The 19,959-nt window shown below is 39.3% G+C and overlaps 1 protein-coding gene across 5 annotated transcripts in view; it reads left to right on the top strand.

Moving 5' to 3' along the window:
• Nucleotides 1-19,959, top strand: part of lrp1bb (low density lipoprotein receptor-related protein 1Bb) — a 265,996-nt gene that overhangs the window by 161,334 nt on the left and 84,703 nt on the right. For all 5 annotated transcript variants that reach the window (XR_008301779.1, XM_053233993.1, XM_053233992.1 and 2 more), the window contains 13 exons: nucleotides 4,404-4,484; nucleotides 4,845-5,015; nucleotides 6,097-6,276; nucleotides 7,142-7,342; nucleotides 9,421-9,666; nucleotides 10,311-10,508; nucleotides 11,120-11,324; nucleotides 12,504-12,668; nucleotides 13,096-13,340; nucleotides 16,492-16,623; nucleotides 17,480-17,707; nucleotides 19,240-19,414; nucleotides 19,686-19,780. Coding sequence is in view for 4 of the 5 variants with exons in the window: in XM_053233993.1 (XP_053089968.1) it covers nucleotides 4,404-4,484; nucleotides 4,845-5,015; nucleotides 6,097-6,276; nucleotides 7,142-7,342; nucleotides 9,421-9,666; nucleotides 10,311-10,508; nucleotides 11,120-11,324; nucleotides 12,504-12,668; nucleotides 13,096-13,340; nucleotides 16,492-16,623; nucleotides 17,480-17,707; nucleotides 19,240-19,414; nucleotides 19,686-19,780 (2,322 nt within the window). In the remaining variant the exon portion in view is untranslated. The remainder of the gene's footprint in view (nucleotides 1-4,403; nucleotides 4,485-4,844; nucleotides 5,016-6,096; nucleotides 6,277-7,141; nucleotides 7,343-9,420; nucleotides 9,667-10,310; nucleotides 10,509-11,119; nucleotides 11,325-12,503; nucleotides 12,669-13,095; nucleotides 13,341-16,491; nucleotides 16,624-17,479; nucleotides 17,708-19,239; nucleotides 19,415-19,685; nucleotides 19,781-19,959) is intronic.

Raw genomic sequence — 19,959 nt, 5'->3', positions numbered from 1 at the left:
AGAGTTAGTAAGATCAGGGGACACTTTGTGTTTCTTTCTAATCCTGCAAGTATTGAATGTTGAAATGTTTCACTCATCGAAAGCTGTACAGTGTAATGTTTCACTGTCTGTCTTTATGCCTCGACACCTTGAATTTATTCTATTTGCCAAAAATATGCTTGAGACTAGAGTTATTGGGTAGAGTCCTTCAGTGAAGGCATCATCTGCTAAATGACTCATGAGATAAACTCCTGTCAGATATGAATGCAAGCATCTGCAACATCAGCATTAAAAGACAGACACCTATCTGTCCTTTCTGACTGAAGAAACATGTACTGTCATTTTTAAAGGGCAGAGACAACCTGGCAAACTACATGACACGGTACAGTAAAATACTACCCGTGAAGATCTTTAAATCGCCTCCCTGTGTTCCTTTTCACCTTAGAGAGTAAACATGCTGATTTCTAAAATCTTCCTTACCAAGTGCAGCAAATTGCTCTGAGTGCAATTGTGCCTGTTACCTCTGTTGCGTCTTAAGCTGTCTGAGCACTCTCCCACACAAACCGAGTCAGTGTAAGCAGTAATTAAAGTGCACGCTTGGCTTCACTTAATCATAATCAAGCCGAGCTGAAAGAAGCATATTCTCCGACACATTGTAGCCTGTGAGTCCTACTGCATGGTTGGAGCTTTAGTGCCATTGCTGCACTGCGGATCAAACACTTGGAGCACAATGGCTCAGGGATTTCAGCCTGATGCTTATTCATATTCCATCACAATTCTCCAGACCTTTTCTGTCATCTAATTTTTTTGGGGTTCAACATTTGTGAGCCTTTGAGTGTTTATCAGTCATTCAGACGTCATGTTCTCTTTGTTTTGATTATTTGAGCTAAGCAGACAAAGCACTTCAAAGAAGAATTAGCATGACATGTAGGATACATACAGGGAAAAGTGTTCAGTAAATTATAAATGAATTGAAAGAATTGTCTGCTATGAACAATGATAAACCTTTTTTTTATCTATCTATCTATCTATCTATCTATCTATCTATGTATTTATTTATTTAATCTATTTGTTTTAATGTCGAGCATGAGAATAGCAATAGTCTGGGCCGTAAAGAAGGTTCTCAGGCTAAAGTTAAAGACGAGAAAAACATCACCTGGTCTTTTTCCAATCTTCCGCTGTCCAGTTAACTCTGTGCCTAGGCTCAGATTTCTGTTTTGAGATGGTTTTCTGCTCACCGTGGTTGTAAAGACTGGTTCTTGGAGTTGCTGTAGCCTTCCTGTCACCTGTCTTCAGCAAGGTGTCCCCCTGGAGTGTGCCTGCAGAAATGTCACCCACTGGATGGGTTTTTTTCCCCACCATTCTGTATAAACTCTATAGACTGTTGGAGCCAAGGAAGCAAAATTGGCCATACTCTCTGGGTGGGAGGGATGGCATACTTACTCTCCCCTGTAAATCACAGTGACATTAGCAATCCTTGGGTGTCTGTGAGCTCGTTTATGCTGAGCAGGGCAGATAGTGCTTTCCTCCAAGCATGTTACGCTGCCCATTGACGCAGCATAAGCAGCAGTTTGAATAGATGTGGTTGGCTGGCTTCACATTTCTCTCAGGAAGCATGTGTTAGCCTTCACCCTCCCTGGTTGGTAGCTGTCAGATGACAGGGGAGAGCTGGCTAGTGGATGGGAATTGGTAGGTGACCAAATTAGGGAGAAAAAAAAGAAAGAAAAAAAAAACTCCAGAGACTGTTGTGTGTGAAAATCCAAAGAGATACGTTTCTGAAATACCCCCACCAGCCCATCTGGCACCAGCATGCCACTGTCAGCATCACTGTGATCACATTTTCCCCCATTCTAATGTTTATGTGAATATGTGAATATTAACTGAAGCTACTAACCTGTATCTGCATGGTTTTTTTGCACTGTACTTCTGCCACATAATTGGCTGATTGCATAACTGAATGAATGAGCAAATGTACAGATGTTCCTATTAAAGTGGCCTGTGAGTGTTTTTTTTTTTTTTTTTTTTTTTTTTTAAAGAGTGTGCACCGGAGAATTATTACTCCTGAACTCTCTGGTAGCAGCCCAATATCTTTTTATTTGAGACTGGCCTGGTGTAGGAAGTGGAATTCTAAAAAAAAAATTAAATAAAAAAAATAACACAAAACAAAACAAGGCAATCACCAAAATCATGGGACTGTAAAAAATCAGTTTGAGAGGTACTGTTAGCTGCTGTCTCCAGTATTAACTTTTTTGACATGACTTTGCAGCAGTACATTTTTGTTTTTTTTATCTTTTTTTTTCATTTTTGAAATGAGTTGTCCAAACTGCAATCTTGCTGCCTTTAGAAACTAATCTCGCGCTTTCTCTCTCTCTTGTGTTTGCACCAGCACTTCACACTCAGCTGGACTCTTTAAGACTTTCTCTCACATGATTGTCTTGTGATTGGGTTAGAGGAGCGTGAGACATAACAATGCCCCATAAGGCATCTTAGATAAAAATTACGGATCTGTCTCTAGTGAGCAGTTTCACATTTTCATGCTTCATATACAGATGGGTGGCATTAAAGGGAAACCGGTGGCTTTGTTATGCTGTGGAGGGATTTTGCTGGCGTGGTCTGTGTCCACTTTATCCTGTGATGAAATTTCTATCCTGATGGGACTGGTCTCTTTCAGGATGACAATGTCCTCATCCACAGGGAATGAAGACTCAGTGAATGATTTTATACATATGAAATTGATGTACATCATATGCTATGACATTCACAATCACCAGATTCCAACCTAGATTTTTGAAGAAATATCTTTTGGAAGAATTCAGTACTGTTCCAGAGACTTGTAGTATCTGTGCCAAGGCACACTGAAGCTGTTCTTGCCAATTGTTGGTGGCCCAACACCTGACTAAGACATTTATGTTGTTTTTTTCCTTTAATTTGTCACCTCTGTGTGTGTATATGTTTTAAAGGTGGAAAGTGTTGCAGCAAAAATACGGCCATATATGAAATTCAAGCTGTTGTTTGATTAATTGCTCCTGTCAGTGAATTTGGGCCAAAAAGAGAACCTGATTACGGATTTTATGTGTCATTTTTTGTAAACCTCCATTATTATGTAGAAGTAAACATAACAGTGTAATTAGCACTAAGGATATTGTCAGTAACAAACATTAGTCATAGACCAGATCACAGGATAAGTGCCAGATAATGACACTACTGCCATCTTACACTAAGTGGCTATGCAGTTATAGTGTAACAGAAACAAGTCACATCTAAAACGAAAATAATTACAGTAATAATTAATAAAATATTCAGTACCTTTATGTAAAAACAAAATAGAGTTGACATCCAAAGGTGTAAATCATAATAGGTTACATGAGTGGTAAGGGAGTAGCAGCATGGAGAGGGAGGTCCTCATGTTGATAGGCTAAGCACTAATTGAATGACTGGTTTAGTGCACACTTCTCACTGGAAAGGAGAGTCTTGCTCCATGGTAATACTGTACAGATAAACAAGCGGATGCTGACTAATTACCGAAGTGTTCATTATCTACAGTGTCAAACTGTTGATATGTTTGGCTAAATGGTGTGCCACAGAGTCCAGAGCATCCAGCAGAGAGACATACACTGTTTGTTCGCAGGTTATGCACTCAAATTAAAAACGCATCACTTTGACAGCTTGTTATGGATGTCTTGTCTTTGTTATAAAACCCCGCTATCCAGAACGTAAATAACATGTTGTAATTTGCATCAAAAGTATTTTTCTCTGATGCATTACAATGCCTTATATTATATAATTACACTATATATATATATGTATAAACATTTTCTTAAAGATGCTCCTTAAAGATGAAATCTGACTGTTGCCTTGATATTGCCTTCAGACACCTTCTTATTGCCTCAGACTATTTTCCACAGCCTCAGCGAGCTCTGTTTTCCCAGTTGTTCGTGACTTATTTTTCATTAACCTCAGAGAGAAAACACCAATAATTCACTTTGACATTTTGCATGACCTTCAGGGTGCACAGAGCTTACTGTTAAAAAAAAACAAAAAAAAAACTGTATGACTGCAGACAACTGCAGGTTGTTTTTTCTTCTTCTTTCTTTTCTTTTTTTTCTTGCAATTTTCTGTTTTTTTTTTGTTTTTTTTTATTACTGGAATGCAGGCAGTGCTGTAGCAAAAGTCCATCTCCTCATACTTGCAAAGACTACCAGATTTACTGAGGACAAAAAAAAACTCAGAATTTAATCTATTAGCATGACAGTGCAATCAATGCCATGCCAAACTTCTTTTGCAATATATCAAAGGTAAATGCAAAATTGAAAAATGGTCTTTCTGCTCCGGTGCATCAAAAAGACAGTGATATATTGGGTTCGGTTTGGAGCATCTGCATCTTTGGAGTGCATAGTCCCCATGGTCTCCCTGTCTGCCCACAGCCTTTCCCACGTGTGAGCCGCTTACCCAGTTTAGCTGTGCAAACGGAAGGTGTATCAGCATCAAGTGGCGCTGTGATTCGGGTGAGTCTATAGAGTGACACATGACATTCTTCAGTTAGATATGTGCAAAGCATAGCAGCTTGGATATAGCGGAAATTGATAATTCTCTTCAATGCTCAGGCAATAACAGACTTTCTATGATTCAGATTCCCTTAAAAGTACTGCAAATGGAATTATATCCATCCCTTAAAATAGAATATTTTTTTCTGTCTCTTCCACTTTTGTCACCTTTTTTTCTTTTCTGGGTTAGAGCTTAGCATAATGTCAGATCATGATATGGAAGCAGTATTTTTGAGGTGAGGTAGAGGCACTGAACTCCTTGCCAATATTTCATAATCAGTCCCTGTCTTTGTGGTTTTTTTGTGCCCCCTGTGTGAGTAGATGATGACTGTGGGGATAACAGTGATGAGGAACTGTGTGCCCACGCCTGCTCCACTGGTCAGTTCCAGTGTTTCACTGGCAGGTGTATCCCTGAACACTGGGCCTGTGATGGAGACAACGACTGCGGTGACTTCAGCGATGAAAACGTGACCTGTGCAGGCTCTGGTGCTGGTAAGACTATTCTCTTTAGCAGCTTACCTCACATGACTTATTTCTACTCTGTGACAGTATAAATGTGTCTGCGTTATCCCTTAATGAGAGCAAGCGTCAAACATAGATGGTGCTTTTTCACTCATTTTTAAAACACGTATGAGTAGCTTAACAAGCCTATGAAACATTTCATTACCACAGCATCTGCATAAAACAGCTGATTAGCAAATGAACATGAAGAGCAAGAAGATAACCATCAAGTCAGCTGCTCATAATTGGCTTAGTGCAGTGTCCCCAATTTGCTGAACATAAGTTTGAAACTTTCTCTCTCTCCCGCTACTCGGCAGATCTGATCTTATCTGTGCTCACTGGAGAATGGCCCTGCAGATTTGAATCTTTTAATCTCTTGTAATTACCTCTGAAAGCTGAGATTGGGCTGCGCAATGCTTTCAGCTCACTAGCTTGTCACAGAAATGAGGAAGCCATTCATCAAATCGGCTCCTGGAGAAGGCCTTCACCCTCCGTCTGTCTCCAGGGGGCTGCCCAGCTTACTGTTTCTCATTGAAGGGCCCTGATCAGTGTGTAGCCCTCACTCTGGATGTGTGAAGTGCCAGAGACACATGATCAAGCCTTAAGCAAATCAGCCTGCCACTGCTGTGCAATCTAGTTTAACTTTAGCACCTGTCTCATTGAAAGAGACAATTGAGAAACTGCGACGTGCAAACTGGTGTTTAGTAATTAACTTGTTAAATGTTTAAACACGCTTCAGCAAAGGTGTATTTAGCACCTGTTGATTATCTGTGCGGAAAGCAAATCAGTGATGGCCAACCTGCTAAAAAAAAATTTCAAATGACATCTTTGTTGTTCATTTTCTTCATTTTGTTAATTTTACAAGTGTACAAAACTAAAAACTCTGCTGGTTGACTATAACTTAATTGGTTATAAACACTGCTTGCAAATAATATTCCATCCTTAGTAGAGCCTTTCAAGTAATACAGTAAAACAATACTAGATTGCAATAGCATGTGAACAGGGTGGATTAGTATTATTCTGTGAATTAGTATTATAGAATAATGGTGTATGGTGTATGATATCTCCTCAGTATTGCCCCCTGTGGAATGCAGCAGTGAAGAGTTTCACTGCCGTGCTGATGGCACGTGTATCCCCGAGCGCTGGCGCTGTGATGGGGACAAAGATTGCGAGGACAGCAGCGACGAAAGCAATTGTCAAGGCATCAAGAGGACGTGCGACCCCCAAGCCAAGTTCACTTGCAAAAACTCGGGTCAGTGCAAGTGTTAGTAAGGAGAGAGAGACTCTGTGACCTTTTACTGCTGCAGTACTACAGATAGTTTCTTTTGATATACTGCACAACAAAGAGGCGTTCTGCATGCTGTGAGCAGCACATTCTCTCTAAAGGCTGAAAAAAACTAGTGGACAAAGATTAAGGCTAAGAATGTCAAATAAAATCTATTTATTTATCTATTTATATATCGACTTATCTATCAGCTCTGGAACTTGGCATGCATAGCAAGGCATTTTGCCCAACCCCATGTTCAAAAGAAATTAGTCGCAGTGAGACTGTTTGATATTCCACTTCATGACTGTTGCCTGAAAAACAGACATCAGTGAACAGCATGATAAAAAAACATAACTCATTAAATGTTTTGTTCTTTTCTCTTTGGATTGCTGGCATGCTAATGCCCTACACTACGTCTAGACCACTGGAACAGTAACAGATTAATTGTGCTGCAGGTTTGTTAGAGCTCTGCATTAGGGTGGAAAACATTTTGGCATGATCATAAAGACAAGCCTCTTTAACCATACCAAACTAGCAATACCAGATCAGAAACGGAATTGGTTCATCTAATTATACAGCTTTCTTTGTGGACTGAAGATGTTAAATTCTGTTTCTTTTTTTTTTTTCATTCTGGAACTGTGATCAGGGTGATAACGAGCAATTTCGATTAATCACTGTTGAGAGCTGTTATATTCGGGCTTTATTTCAGGATCCTTAAATTCTGCCTTCCCCTGTATTACTGCATTTTTTTCTTCATATCCTTTTATTTCTTTTGGGAATATCAATATGCTTACCTGAAAATACCCAATTAGGTTTGACAGCTTGATGTATTTCTGGGTTTCGCCTCTAGGGAAGTGCATCAGTAAGAGCTGGGTTTGTGATGGTGACAACGACTGTGAGGATCGCTCAGATGAGGAGTCATGCACCTCATCCTTGTGTGACCCTCCCACACAGCCCTGCGCCAACGACACATCCACCTGCCTGCACCCTCACCAGATCTGCGACGGGAGGAGCGACTGTGCCGACCAATCAGATGAAGGCCCGTTTTGTGGTGAGTGTCTGTGAGCCTTTTGGCATGGATGAAAGCTGCATGCCTTTAGCTTTTGTGTCTGAGCAAGATCACTATAAATCAAAATTGTGGGGTCATAACTGTCAAATAAATGAATGCAGTATTACATGGCATTCCTCACTATTCTCTCCAGTGAAGAAGTTTGCTTTTCGTCATCTTTGACTGCTGTCTCTTTGATTTTTTTATAGCTATAACAGATGTAATATCTCTGTGAAGGAATTACATTACTGTCTATATTTCTGAATTTGTTATCTATATTTCTGTAACTTGGAAAGATCATCTGCAAGGTTCCAACAGTAAAAGATTCATCATACGTTATATCAGTGCACATTGATGCTTTTCAGATCGTATCTGACATTACAACAATAATGAATACTGGATAGAAATGCACTGTGTGTGGTGTGTGGCAGAACTGATACACACTGGAGCAAATCAATGTGTATTGTGTTTACCACCTAATGGCTGAACAGACCCTGAAGTTACTCTATTCATGTTAGCACACAATATCCCGAAGGTTTTCTTTTATTCCTATATTACATTCTATCCTAGAGAAAGTGTTACACGTTCAAGATGTGACCCTTGTTGTGCAGCCCAACTGATACTGCCTTTGATGATGTGTTTGCTTCAGTAGCCGTCACTATAGGAATAATCTCAGGGGAATTAGCAAAGTGTAATCCTTTAGAGCGGGACAAGATAAGCATTTTGGTATATTTAATCTCGTTGTCAACAATAGCCCATGGGAGACCACTGGCCTTGTGCAGGAACAAGGCGTATGGCTTGTGTGAAAGGACCCACCATGGCTCAGCCATCTCATTGCCAATTATATAGTACAGTGGTAGCTTAAGGGGCTGGTTGATTTGAGCCAGCACAGCTAGCCTGTTTCCTACTGTATCCTTGGGGATGAAAAGTTTCTGCTCCTCTGTGAATTTCAGGGCCCCCCGTGGACTAAATTAAATCCTTGTCAGTGCTGACGGGATCACCTTAATCACTAAAACCCGTGAGTCCTTGGAACAATGTCATTTTACCCAGCTTTTAAATCTTGGTTTTCCTTTCTTTAAACAAGGACAAGAGAAAAAAGAAGAAAAGCTTTTCATTAGAGATGAGAAAGGGAGAAGTATGAGAAAGTGTGTGTTTTTTACAACTCTGAAAAGAGATACACAACCTCAGTTTCTGTTTTCACTTGGCTTGAAGCACTATAAGTAATAAAGATATCTTCTACTCAGACAGGGTTCATCTTGTTTGCTGTGCTCACTGCACAAAGCCAGTTTCTTTAATGTAATACTGCAGCCGCTTCATTTCATAAATCGTGCCTGACTTTTCATAATGCTGTACTGTCACACTTAGCTAGTAATGTCCGTTAGCCCAATGTAATTAAAATGTAAACATATTTACTTTTCTTTTCTGATAAGAACCCTTTATCTTTTGGTTATGTTTTTCTGACCACATGTGTATTCACCATTTCTACTGCATTTAAGTTGTTTGCATGAGCCAAAAAAACTGGCCAGCACGGTCTGTTATTTAGAGCCTTTTAGATTTCACAATGCCTTAATACTCACTAATATTTCCTCACTTCCCATTTATTATAGTTCATACAGTTTCAGCCAATTACCAGGCTTTAACCATGGAAAAATTTCCAATTATTATCTACTTAATTCCCCTTCAGGACTACTTATCTGTGAAGTGGGAAACTGCAACCAAAAATAATGGCCTCATTGGGGTGCAAAGCTACTTCATTACATTGATAACACCACATGCCAACCAATCAAGTTGGGAAAGAAGCAAATAATATTGAGAAACTTCTTTTATGAGATGCACACATGAGAATGGCTGGAACAGAATTTATAGGCAGTCCATCAGCTATAAGTAATTTGCCAGGCATCAATGAAATGGTGCAGTGAAAAGTATTTAATATGCTATTATTATAGTCTGCTTCCACCCATTGAATAAATTAGCTCATGAATGAATAAATTAATTAATTAATTTACTTACTTACTTACTTGCTTGCTTACAGTTAAGCCCTTTCCTCCAAATAATGTTTTCTCCCCTTTATGTATTCCCAGACAAATGCTTGCAGGCGAATGGGGGCTGCAGTCATCAGTGTAGCGTGGCTCCCAGCAGAGGGGTGGTGTGTTCCTGCCCCACTGGTCTCCACCTGGCGTCAGACAATAAAACCTGTGAAGTGGTGGACTACTGCACCCGACACCTGAAGTGCAGTCAGAAGTGTGAGCAGTATAAAACCACAGTCAAGTGCTCTTGTTACCCCGGCTGGAGGCTTGAACCGGATGGGGAGAGCTGTCACAGCATTGGTACTTTCACAGTTTGTGCACTTTCCTCATTCAAATGTCTACTATGTCATAAACTGGGTGCATTTGGAGGCACATCAAATTGTAATGCAAAGAAATGATGTAAATAGAGTTTTGGCAAAATAGCAGTTTGTAATTATTGCTTGAGTCAGCTAGAAAGCTGGCTATTTTCACTCTGTGCAGTGCAAGTAATACCACAAAACCCTAGCATAAATCTGCCTAAGTGGCACATTTTACCTAATATTCCCATTTGATATCATGGCTGTTAATGAATTCATAGCGGAGTTACAGGCATTTCGAGCTTTATGTAGTGGATGTACTCACTGCGCAAAGCAATAAAAGGACCAATAATCCAATGACAGCAGGATACACAATCAGGGGGTTTCCAGTGAGAAGCTAATGTCTTTACAGCAGCATGCCTGCCAAACACTTTTAGATTGTCTCAGGCAATCAAATTTGGGTCATTAGCTGGTAGACGACAATGAGCATCTGCGTGATTTACTGTGGGTTGAGCCTGAGAAGCATATGCAGAACAGAGTTGGCTCTTATTTCAGAAAATCATGACATTCGTTATCATTTATGATTGTCCAACTATGATTTAGCAAAATGGGATTTAGCTGTCTACATGTCTCTTTCCACACTGTCAGATCCCTTTGAGGCCTTCATTATCTTTTCCATCCGGCATGAGATCAGAAGGATCGACCTTCACAAGCGTGACTACAGTCTGCTAGTGCCTGGGCTCAGGAACACCATCGCTCTGGACTTCCACTTTAATCACAGCCTGCTTTACTGGACCGATGTGGTGGAGGACAAGATCTACAGGGGAAAGCTCTCAGACACTGGAGGTACATGCTCAGTCCCACAGCCAGAGCAAAATACCTTAGTGTCCAGATCCCTACTGATTTTATTCTGCCTTAAACTGAATTAAAAATGGATCTGATTTCCACCTTTATTCTGAAAGTAGGATATGGTTTTTGTAGAAGAATGTTTCGAGGCCTGCTGTGACAGAAATGGGGCTGTCTTTAAGGGAACCACAAAATCTCGAAAGAAACTGATGAATGCTGCTAGTTCTCTGGGTGACCATTTAGCAGTGGGCACCCCCGCCGCATTTATCACACTAGCCTGTGTGTTTCTCTCTATGACCTGATGCCTGTATCCACAGCCCCGCTACGGCTATTGCATACACTTTGTTAGCATTTCATAAAGCTCTCCGCAGCCAAGGATAATTGCAAACAGCTGGATTATAGACAGTCTGGGAAAGGCTTTAATGTTTAATAGAAAGCTTAGAGAAAGCTTCCTTCTGTCTATAATGTTGATCTGCTCTCCCCCTGAGCTTTCTATTTTCTCCTGATAGCATTTTGGGGAAATGAAGGCACAAAAGGTGGAATGCTTTCATGCGATGAATTCTACTCACTATTTGCTAGTGCTAGTGATGTTGGTGTGATTGCTGTTGCAGGTGTTACTGGGATTGAAGTAGTGGTTCAGCATGGTCTGGCCACTCCTGAGGGACTGGCAGTGGATTGGATTGCAGGAAACCTTTACTGGATTGACAGTAACCTGGATCAGATTGAGGTGGCGAAGCTGAATGGAGGAATGAGAACTACGCTGATTGCAGGGGGGATGGAGCACCCTCGTGCCCTTGCTCTGGACCCAGGCCAAGGGTTAGTATTAGTGCACTAAAACGAGCCAAGTGTATTCTATTTCTCTTGAGTAAATTAGGACAAATAGAAGAGCATTCACCGAAATACACAGAGAAAATACATTAAAGATTTATGCATTTCCTTTAATGAAAGAAAATTATCAAACCATTTTTAATAAGAAAGTACATTCCTGAAAGATATTCTGACATACATTTTTAATAACATGTCAAGGAAAATGTGTTGTGTTATGCTTCCTTTTTCTATCTATTTGCACTTCCTTTTTCGTGTTCTGTCTGCTCTGATGCGCAGTACCATGTGGGAGCACTCTCAAGGCACTCTCAAGGCACCATGTGGGAAGGAGGAAGCCTCAAGTATGACAACATGAGCTCAAAATAGTCACAGGCCGATCCCAGTAGCATTTAGTGCTTAGAGAATGCTTGTTGGCACTAAAAATGAATTGAACATAGTCTGGTGGCTTATGTTGCCTATTTCAGCATTGCAAATAACTCCTATTAAGTGCCATAGGCAACACAGAGAGGACAGACACAGTATCTCTGCTTGCAAGCTGCAGCTCATGTTGGCACTCAGTTGAGTAACACACTGTAAGTCTCACTGGAGGCTGAAGTGATATTTTGAAATAATAAAATCTAACAGATTTTGCAGTCTAACAGCTTGCCAATTGTTAAAAACTATACCAAATGTATCGGTTTGGGAAGAGAGGTTCTGAAAATGAAGGGATTAAATGGAATAAATAGGCAAAGAGCCTTGAGATGTCTCTGCACTCACATATTGTAGAGTAAATGTTAAATGTTGTCATATAAAATGCTTTTCGAGTGTTTACTGGTGTGTAGCTATTTGCTATTTAGTATGATCCATGAGGCAGTATGTGTGTGTGTATATATATATATATATATATATATATATATATATATATATATATATATATATATATATATATATACACACACATACAGTGATTATTACTGCATCTTTATCAGTGGTATATTCATCTCTGTTTGAAAGTTTGCTTATTTATGGCAGTTCATAGGACATTACTCATATAATTCATCACTAGATGAGCGTAGTGAAAATATTTGGCTGTGAGATTCACCCTGCAGTGTGTGCTATCTGTATTAGTGAATCTCTGCTCTGCTGTTATCAACTGTGGGAAAATAATTTTGTGGTTACGTTTTTTTGCAGAATTGTTTTCTGGACAGACTGGGATGCAAACTTTCCACGGATTGAGGCTGCATCAATGAGTGGAAGTGGGAGGCATGTAGTCTTCAAGGATATGGAAATAGGAGCCTGGCCAAACGGGCTAACACTGGACCACCTGGAGAGGCGCATAATATGGACAGATGCTCGGTAGGCGTGGATATGAGGATGATATAAATATATATTTAAGGAATAATCAGTTGAGCGCATTGGTGGTGATGTTGGAAAAATTGAGGTTTATTTTTTTTTAAGAATGGAAAAGACAAGGCAGCTGCTGCTATTAGACAAAATCAATGTGTAACAACAACACATAGTCATACAGAAACCCTCTCTCTCTCTTTCTCTCTCACACAAACACACACACACTTTACCAACAAAGCTGCAGAAAAAAGATGACTACATAGTGCAACTTTCATCTGTCTTTCACTTGCAGTCACTAGTCTGACAAAGTGTGAGTGCTTGTAGTGGAAGTCCCGCAGGACATCTATCAGCTGTATCACACCTTGTCAACAGTGGCAGTTCCAAACTGCTGTGGGTGTGAGAAGCCCTCACAAGGTTTTACTTGTCTCTTCAACAGCTCGGATGCTATTTACTCAGCCTTGTACGATGGCACAGAGGTCATTGAGATCCTAAGGGGCCATGAGTACCTCTCACACCCCTTTGCAGTGTCTGTCTTTGGAGGAAGTGTATACTGGACTGACTGGAGGACCAATACTCTGGCCAAGGCTAATAAATGGACAGGACACAATGTCACAGTCATACAGAAGACTAGTGCCCAGCCGTTTGACCTACAGATTTACCATCCCAGCAGACAGCCAGAGAGTAAGTATTTCTGTTCTATTTTAATACCCCAGGAATGTTGTAATGCAGTATGTCTGTTGTTCATGTAACTAAAATCAGCAATAGCAAATCAATCAATCAATCAACCAATCAATTAATCAGTCAAAGTAATCACAAGTGATTGGTTAATTAATTAATTAATCAATTAATCAGTCAAGCTTCTTACGCAAATACCATTAAGCCTGTTAACGTGCTGTGCTGCATATTATAGTGGAGATAATATGATCTGTCCTGGCTCAGGTTTTGTGACAGTGAAGTACAGAATGAATAAATCCAGTGGCCACTTTATGCTATGGAAATTCATTTGAGCTGATTCCTGCTGTTCATTCATTTCTCTTGCCCATCAGAAAGTGCCTCCAATGAAGGTGGTGCATAATTGAAAAAAAGTGGTCATGCAGAGAACAAGCCAGCCTAATGTGGCCTCTAGATGTGTTCCCCTACTCTGCCTAAATTTATTTTAATTGTGTCTTGGTAGTTTGTCAAGCAGCTTTTTCTATTCTTTCCTTCCTGGCTGGTAAGGACAGCTTCAATTTATCTTCAGAATGCACACAGTGCCCTCTGCGACTTTAACCATTTCAGAAAAAAAGCATTGTAATGAATATAACAGCAGTATAATGTGGATATATGCTATCTCTAATGAGCGGTTGCCTAATTTTTCATGTACTAAGAAAATATTTGTTAATTAGGCTCCTATCAGTGTTAAATACACAACAAAGTGGTTTTACTTGCAAAACCGAAAACAATTAATGTTAACTATTATAGTTTTATCTCCAGATCCCTTAAATGTAAAGCATCATTTCTTTTACACTTCAACATACTGTTGTAAGGGTGACAAAAATATAGTGAAAATCTTCTTTAGCCTTTTATTGGGAGGCTATTTGTAGTTTCTCATCTGAAGTAATCTCATTTGCATCACTTCAACCCACCCAAAACAGCAGAAAATGCTGCCAACAAGCACAGACTCATTTCAGATCTTCTGCCAGTGCAGTCGAGTGACTGTTTTACTCTGATAAGTGCCGACAAATTGTGCTACCTTGCCAAGGAAGCCAATAAGTATAGCTAATCCAATCTTAAAGAGCCCGCCGGGAAAGGCTGGCTATCACTGCCGTCCAAGATCGCAGCTAACAGGCCACGGAAATTGGGTTTGTGTTTGGTGTTACTGTGTTGGCAGGGGAGGGAGGGAAACTCTGGAGTGTAATGGGAGAAAATGCTCAGTGGGTTAATGGGGCTAGACTGCAGGCATCAACAGGCTGTAAATATGTAATGTGTAGTGGAAGAGCTGAGGGCATCATGAGGTTAAAGAAAGGGTGTCGGGCACCAATCTTCCACGATAGCTAGAGCACACTGTATGATTTCCATTGTTTAAAGCATTTTTACTAATGTTCACATATGCCTACAATCCCATTTCAGAATGCAATTTGTGGATGTAAATCTCTAAACTCAACAGAGGCAAATCAGTAGAGTGCTGGCAAGCATGAACATTCTGCTGTTTTTTTTCCTTCCTTATCTTACTTATATTGCTATTTATCAGCACAGGCTGATGAAGTGTGTCACGTCTTTGTATCACATCTTTGGCCTGCTTATCATAAAAACGGCAGTATAACCAAGAGTTGCCTTCCTAGCAGTCAAGTCGAGTACACTGCCTCTGTTTATCTAGATTTTTTTTTCCAAACAGTGTGATTTCCCCAGAAGACCTAATGAATGTATAATTAATTCACTGGGTCGCTAGACTATGATTTAGTTGCTTATTCATGATAATGGTAAATAATTACAAAAATATGCCAAATGCATGTATTAAAATTGGGGGGGAAAATAATGGGCCCATTTACGAAAATCCCACTGGAGCTTTTTTTTTTTTTTTTTTTTTTACGAATGCGAGTTAATTGTGCTGTAATGTAACTCTGGGTTCACCGAAGGGTTAAAGATTCTGGAACTATTATCTGTATAGTGCCTTTATAATGTGGGAAATGCACCAATCCCAGCTACTTTAGCTAATATCTAATGCCAGGCCTAACTGTAAACACTGTACCATTCCTAAAATAAAAAGCTGAAGAATCATATCATGTCAGAGTAAATCCAATTAGCAGGCTATTTCCAAAGAAAAGCAGCTAGGTCATAACCTCTCCTACCTCAGATATAAATTACAAGAGGTTTTCAGGACGTGTCCAGAATCTTAAAAAAAAAAAAAAACTCTCCCATGATACACGCTTTCTTAGTGAAGTTTGCTTGTAGTGCGAGTTATATTGTGTCACTGCGGTTACCTTGTATAAATATTACGGGTGATATTGCCAGGAGAGCTCTCCTCTTTTAACATCTGGATGTTCTGTGCATGCATTTGTGTCCATTTATCTGTTCCCTTGGTGTTCTTGGAATAGTGCTGACAAAGATAGCTTCGTGAAAAGTGAAAAGGCATAGCGAGCTAATTGACTATTCTCCAGTGACCTCTTAGCCATTATCATGTGATCTGCCTGGTCAGCAATAGTCCCTGATGAAGTACCCCAGAAATGGGCCACTCATGAAACAGATATGCTAGAGGTGTTTCAGAAGCAGCTAGATGTGTTTTTTTTATTTTTTATTTTATTTTTTTTAATGCACTGCGCTACTGCACTGTAAGGTTATGTGTGGTTCATAGCAGTAGTTTGGATGAATAACATTGTGCAAAGGACATAAAACAGTAAGCAGATCTCTTCATGTGCTGTAGTAGCCTTGTAGGTTTTGAGCCAGATCCTATTCTCTTTTAAATTGAAAAGGTTTTTTTTGTTTGTTTATTTGTTTGTCTGTTTTTTTTTCTGTGTGTCTTTTATATTTGCTTCATGGCAGTGTCTGTAGCCACTTCTTTTAATGTAAGCAGTTGAGCCGTTACCTCGAAGGCCACAACTTTTAATCAAGAAAAGTCATTTCCTTCATTTTCACTGTAAGTGCTCTGCGGAGTGTTTTGATAGTCTGCCTGTGTCTGTCTGCACTGGCAAGTTTTGAACACAGTTTGTTCAATTGATGTCAGCAAAGGTTAGCTCATATTCCTTTAACGATGGCAGCATTCTTGAACCAGCAGCCATTATACTTGGTATTGATTTCTCTCTTCAGTGTGTTTTCTTTTGGTTGCCCTGAATTCATGTCACTGCTGGTTTTCCAGCCTCAAACCCTTGTGAGGAGAATGGTGGAAGAGGTCCCTGCTCACATCTTTGCCTAATCGATTACAACCGAACCGCCTCATGTGCGTGCCCTCACCTCATGAAGCTCTCACCCAACAACCATTCCTGCGTGGGTGAGTTAACACCTCTCTACTCGGCTTGGGTTCACAGACCCTTCTCATATTATGCAGTCACACAAGTTGTGTGTTATTGTGAGGTTGTGAGATGCTTTGTGACATGCTCACCTCAACATGCTGCGGATTTTACAGGATTTCAGTGCTGAGTGTTTGCAGTGGCTTAGGCCCTTAGACTAACATTAAAATTCAGCTCCTGTGTCCTTGAACCTTTCTTACTTTGACTCATATCACATCACCATTCCTATGTAAAGGTTCCTGAACACTCTACATACATCACACAAGAAGTCTTTCAGTCTTTATCCACAGTGGCATTCATCTATCTACAGTACTGTGCAAAAGTCTTAGGCACCCTTTTTGTTTTAGGACAAACTTTGTTATAGATTTTTATTTTATGACTTCTACATTATTGATTCAGTACAAAAACTTTTTAAATTTCCAAACATTAGTTTTCCAGCACAAAATGAAATGTTACAGAAAAATGTTTGTATGTCAGTAAAGAAAGCAGCCTATTACATAAGAGACACTTTTCAGACAAAAAAAACATAATGAAGGCTGCTGGGTTTTGCTGCAAGATTCTCAGTAAAACTTACAGCTCATTTCCTTATAAAACTGCACAAATTGTACCTGAGACGACTATTTTTTTTTTTAAGAGCGAAGGATCGTCACACCAGATATTGACTTTGTTTCATTTATTACTGTTTACTGCTGTTTATAGTATTTTTTTAAATGTAGAAACCTTTAATTTCATTATTTCTGAAGGCATCTTTGCTCTACAGCATTTCTTTGCATGTGCCTAAGACCTTTGCGCAGTACTGTATGTGTTTGTATGGTGTTTTTGCTGTCTGTTTCCCAGCATTGAAGAGGTTTTTGCTGTATGTGAGACGTTCTGAGATCCGAGGTGTGGACATCGATAATCCCTACATGAACATCATGACTGCTTTAACTGTCCCCGACATTGATGATGTCACGGTTGTGGATTACGATGCTCTAGAGGAACGGATTTATTGGGCAGATGTGAAGACTCAAACTATAAAGCGGGCCTTCATCAATGGAACAAGCCTTGAGACGGTCATCTCTGGAGGTAAGGTAGTATTTTTAACAGGAAAAAAGTGACACGGCATTTTTCCTTTACTGCTTGATGGCAGATTTAAAGTGATAAGAATCTAATAAATTAGTGCCATTTTTATTTATTAGCCCTTACCCTGTTTATTGTAAATTTTGTCCCCTATATTGAGACTTTGAATTATAAATGAAATCTTTGTCCTTTAAGTTTTCTGAAACCCAGTTTTAAATTGTTTTTCAACTACTGGAAGAACATGTTCAAGATGTGATAGATGACAGATGAAATGACAAAAAAACGGAGTGTGCTTAGGAAAATGATGTCTTAATAAAACGCTTGATTTTTTTCAGGTTTGCTGTTTCTCTACACTGTATTAAAAAGGAAGAGATTTGAGCAATGAACACACTTCTCCTGCACTTTATAAATATGTAGATTACCCATGTTATTTTTTTCGTTCTTCAAACTACATTTAAAAAGAAAAAAATGAGAAAGTGCTTAATTATAACATATGCAGCAAAGCAGGTATAATAAAAACACTTGTACTTGTGAATGTGGAGGATTAGTGTTATTAGTGCTAATGCAGCTTGCTATCCATTTCAGAGTGGACAAATCATAAATCTATTAGCCCTCTGGGCAGGTGGAAAATGCTGTGTGCTGCCCAGTCCCATGTTTTAGCTTCCCACAAACCTAACTGACTCAAAAGTGGTAGTTAGTGTAATCTAATCATGTGTAATGAGCTAGTTAGCCAGTTAATTGAATACAGACTAAGAGAAATGCATGATTATAAGATTATAATCACATATATCGTTATAGCACATTGTCTGAACGCCCTTGACCAAAAGTCAGCAAGTTGATGGCTAACATCTTGGCTATGAGATGTTATTAAAAGATATTATTCAAGATTGACCATTCTCATTGATTTTCTCCTAATGCGTTTAACCATGAGGTAAAAATTACTTATAGGAGGAAAGTTATATGACAGCTTTGTGCTGCACTTTATGTTGCTTGGTTGGTGTTTTTCACATATCTGCATGTTCCTGATTCTGAAAAGATCGTCTGTCATCCATGCACGCTAATTAATCTGCTTAGTAAAAAATGTTCTACATCATCCATCTTGTGCTTCTGCCATTATAGGTAATGCATGATATTCACTGAATTTTATGGAAACAGTTTTTCATTTGGTATGTAGGCTATATTTAAACTAATTAGTGATGGAAATTCCAGAAACGAGGTTTAGATTTTCTTAAAATAAAGAGTAAAAGTTGTGCCTAAATTTAGCAAAAAATGGCTCATACATGTAAGCTGGCTCTCAAAGTTCACCTAAAATAGCCGATACATCACTACTGCATTAAAGGGTAGCATAAGTTTAAACACAGGCTACATACCCAACGTTCTGGTTGTTGAATCTACCTTTCTGCTGATCAAACACAAACAAAAAACTAACAGCCCGGACATGAAATCTGCTTCTCCCAGGCATCCAGGCTACTTATTTGTCCACCACAGAATATGCTAAAGTTGATGCCTTTATTGTGAGTTGCTTCTGGCATTTGCAGATATTCAGAACTGCCGTGGCCTAGCAGTAGATTGGCTCTCAAGGAATATGTACTGGCTGAGCTCTGAAAATGAAGAGACCCAGATCAATGTTGCTCGACTGGATGGAGCACTTAAAACTTCAGTCATCCATGGGATTGATAAGCCAAAGTGTCTGGCAGTACATCCAGCGAAAGGGTATGCAGTCCAAAAAGTATTTTAGTACATTTAACATATACTGTAAAAGACGTTTGTAATACATTACTCTGTTTAATGAATGTATGCATTTGCTTGACAAAAATACAAGCGGAACAAAATTAGTCCATGGGCAAAGGTTGGCAATTTGGTATCAGTGTCCAATCCTTTAACAGTTCTAGGCTTAAGTTGTATTCTGGACAAATATCTAATATACTGTACTACATTAGAATAAACTAGACTAGTGTGTTGTCTTTTCAATTGAACACTATAGGAAGATATATTGGACAGATGGGAATACGATAAATCTAGCAAACATGGATGGGAGTAACAGGAAGGTTCTTCACCAGAACCAGAGAGATCCAGTAGGTAAGTCTAATCACATACATTTTTTTCTATTTCTCTGACCTATTTTAACCTCTACTCCAACATAATTCACTTGTCATATGTCATATGTCCACTGCTGGATCAAAATAGGATCAAAATTAAAAAATTGTCTTTTTATAAAGTTCACATAGACTCACATAGTACTGCATAAACTAGTTTAC

The sequence above is a fragment of the Pangasianodon hypophthalmus genome, chromosome 5 (genome assembly GCF_027358585.1).
Source record: "Pangasianodon hypophthalmus isolate fPanHyp1 chromosome 5, fPanHyp1.pri, whole genome shotgun sequence".
NCBI lineage: Eukaryota > Metazoa > Chordata > Actinopteri > Siluriformes > Pangasiidae > Pangasianodon > Pangasianodon hypophthalmus.
The sequence above is the reverse complement of the archived record's forward strand: the minus strand, read 5'-3'. Positions and strand labels throughout refer to the sequence as shown.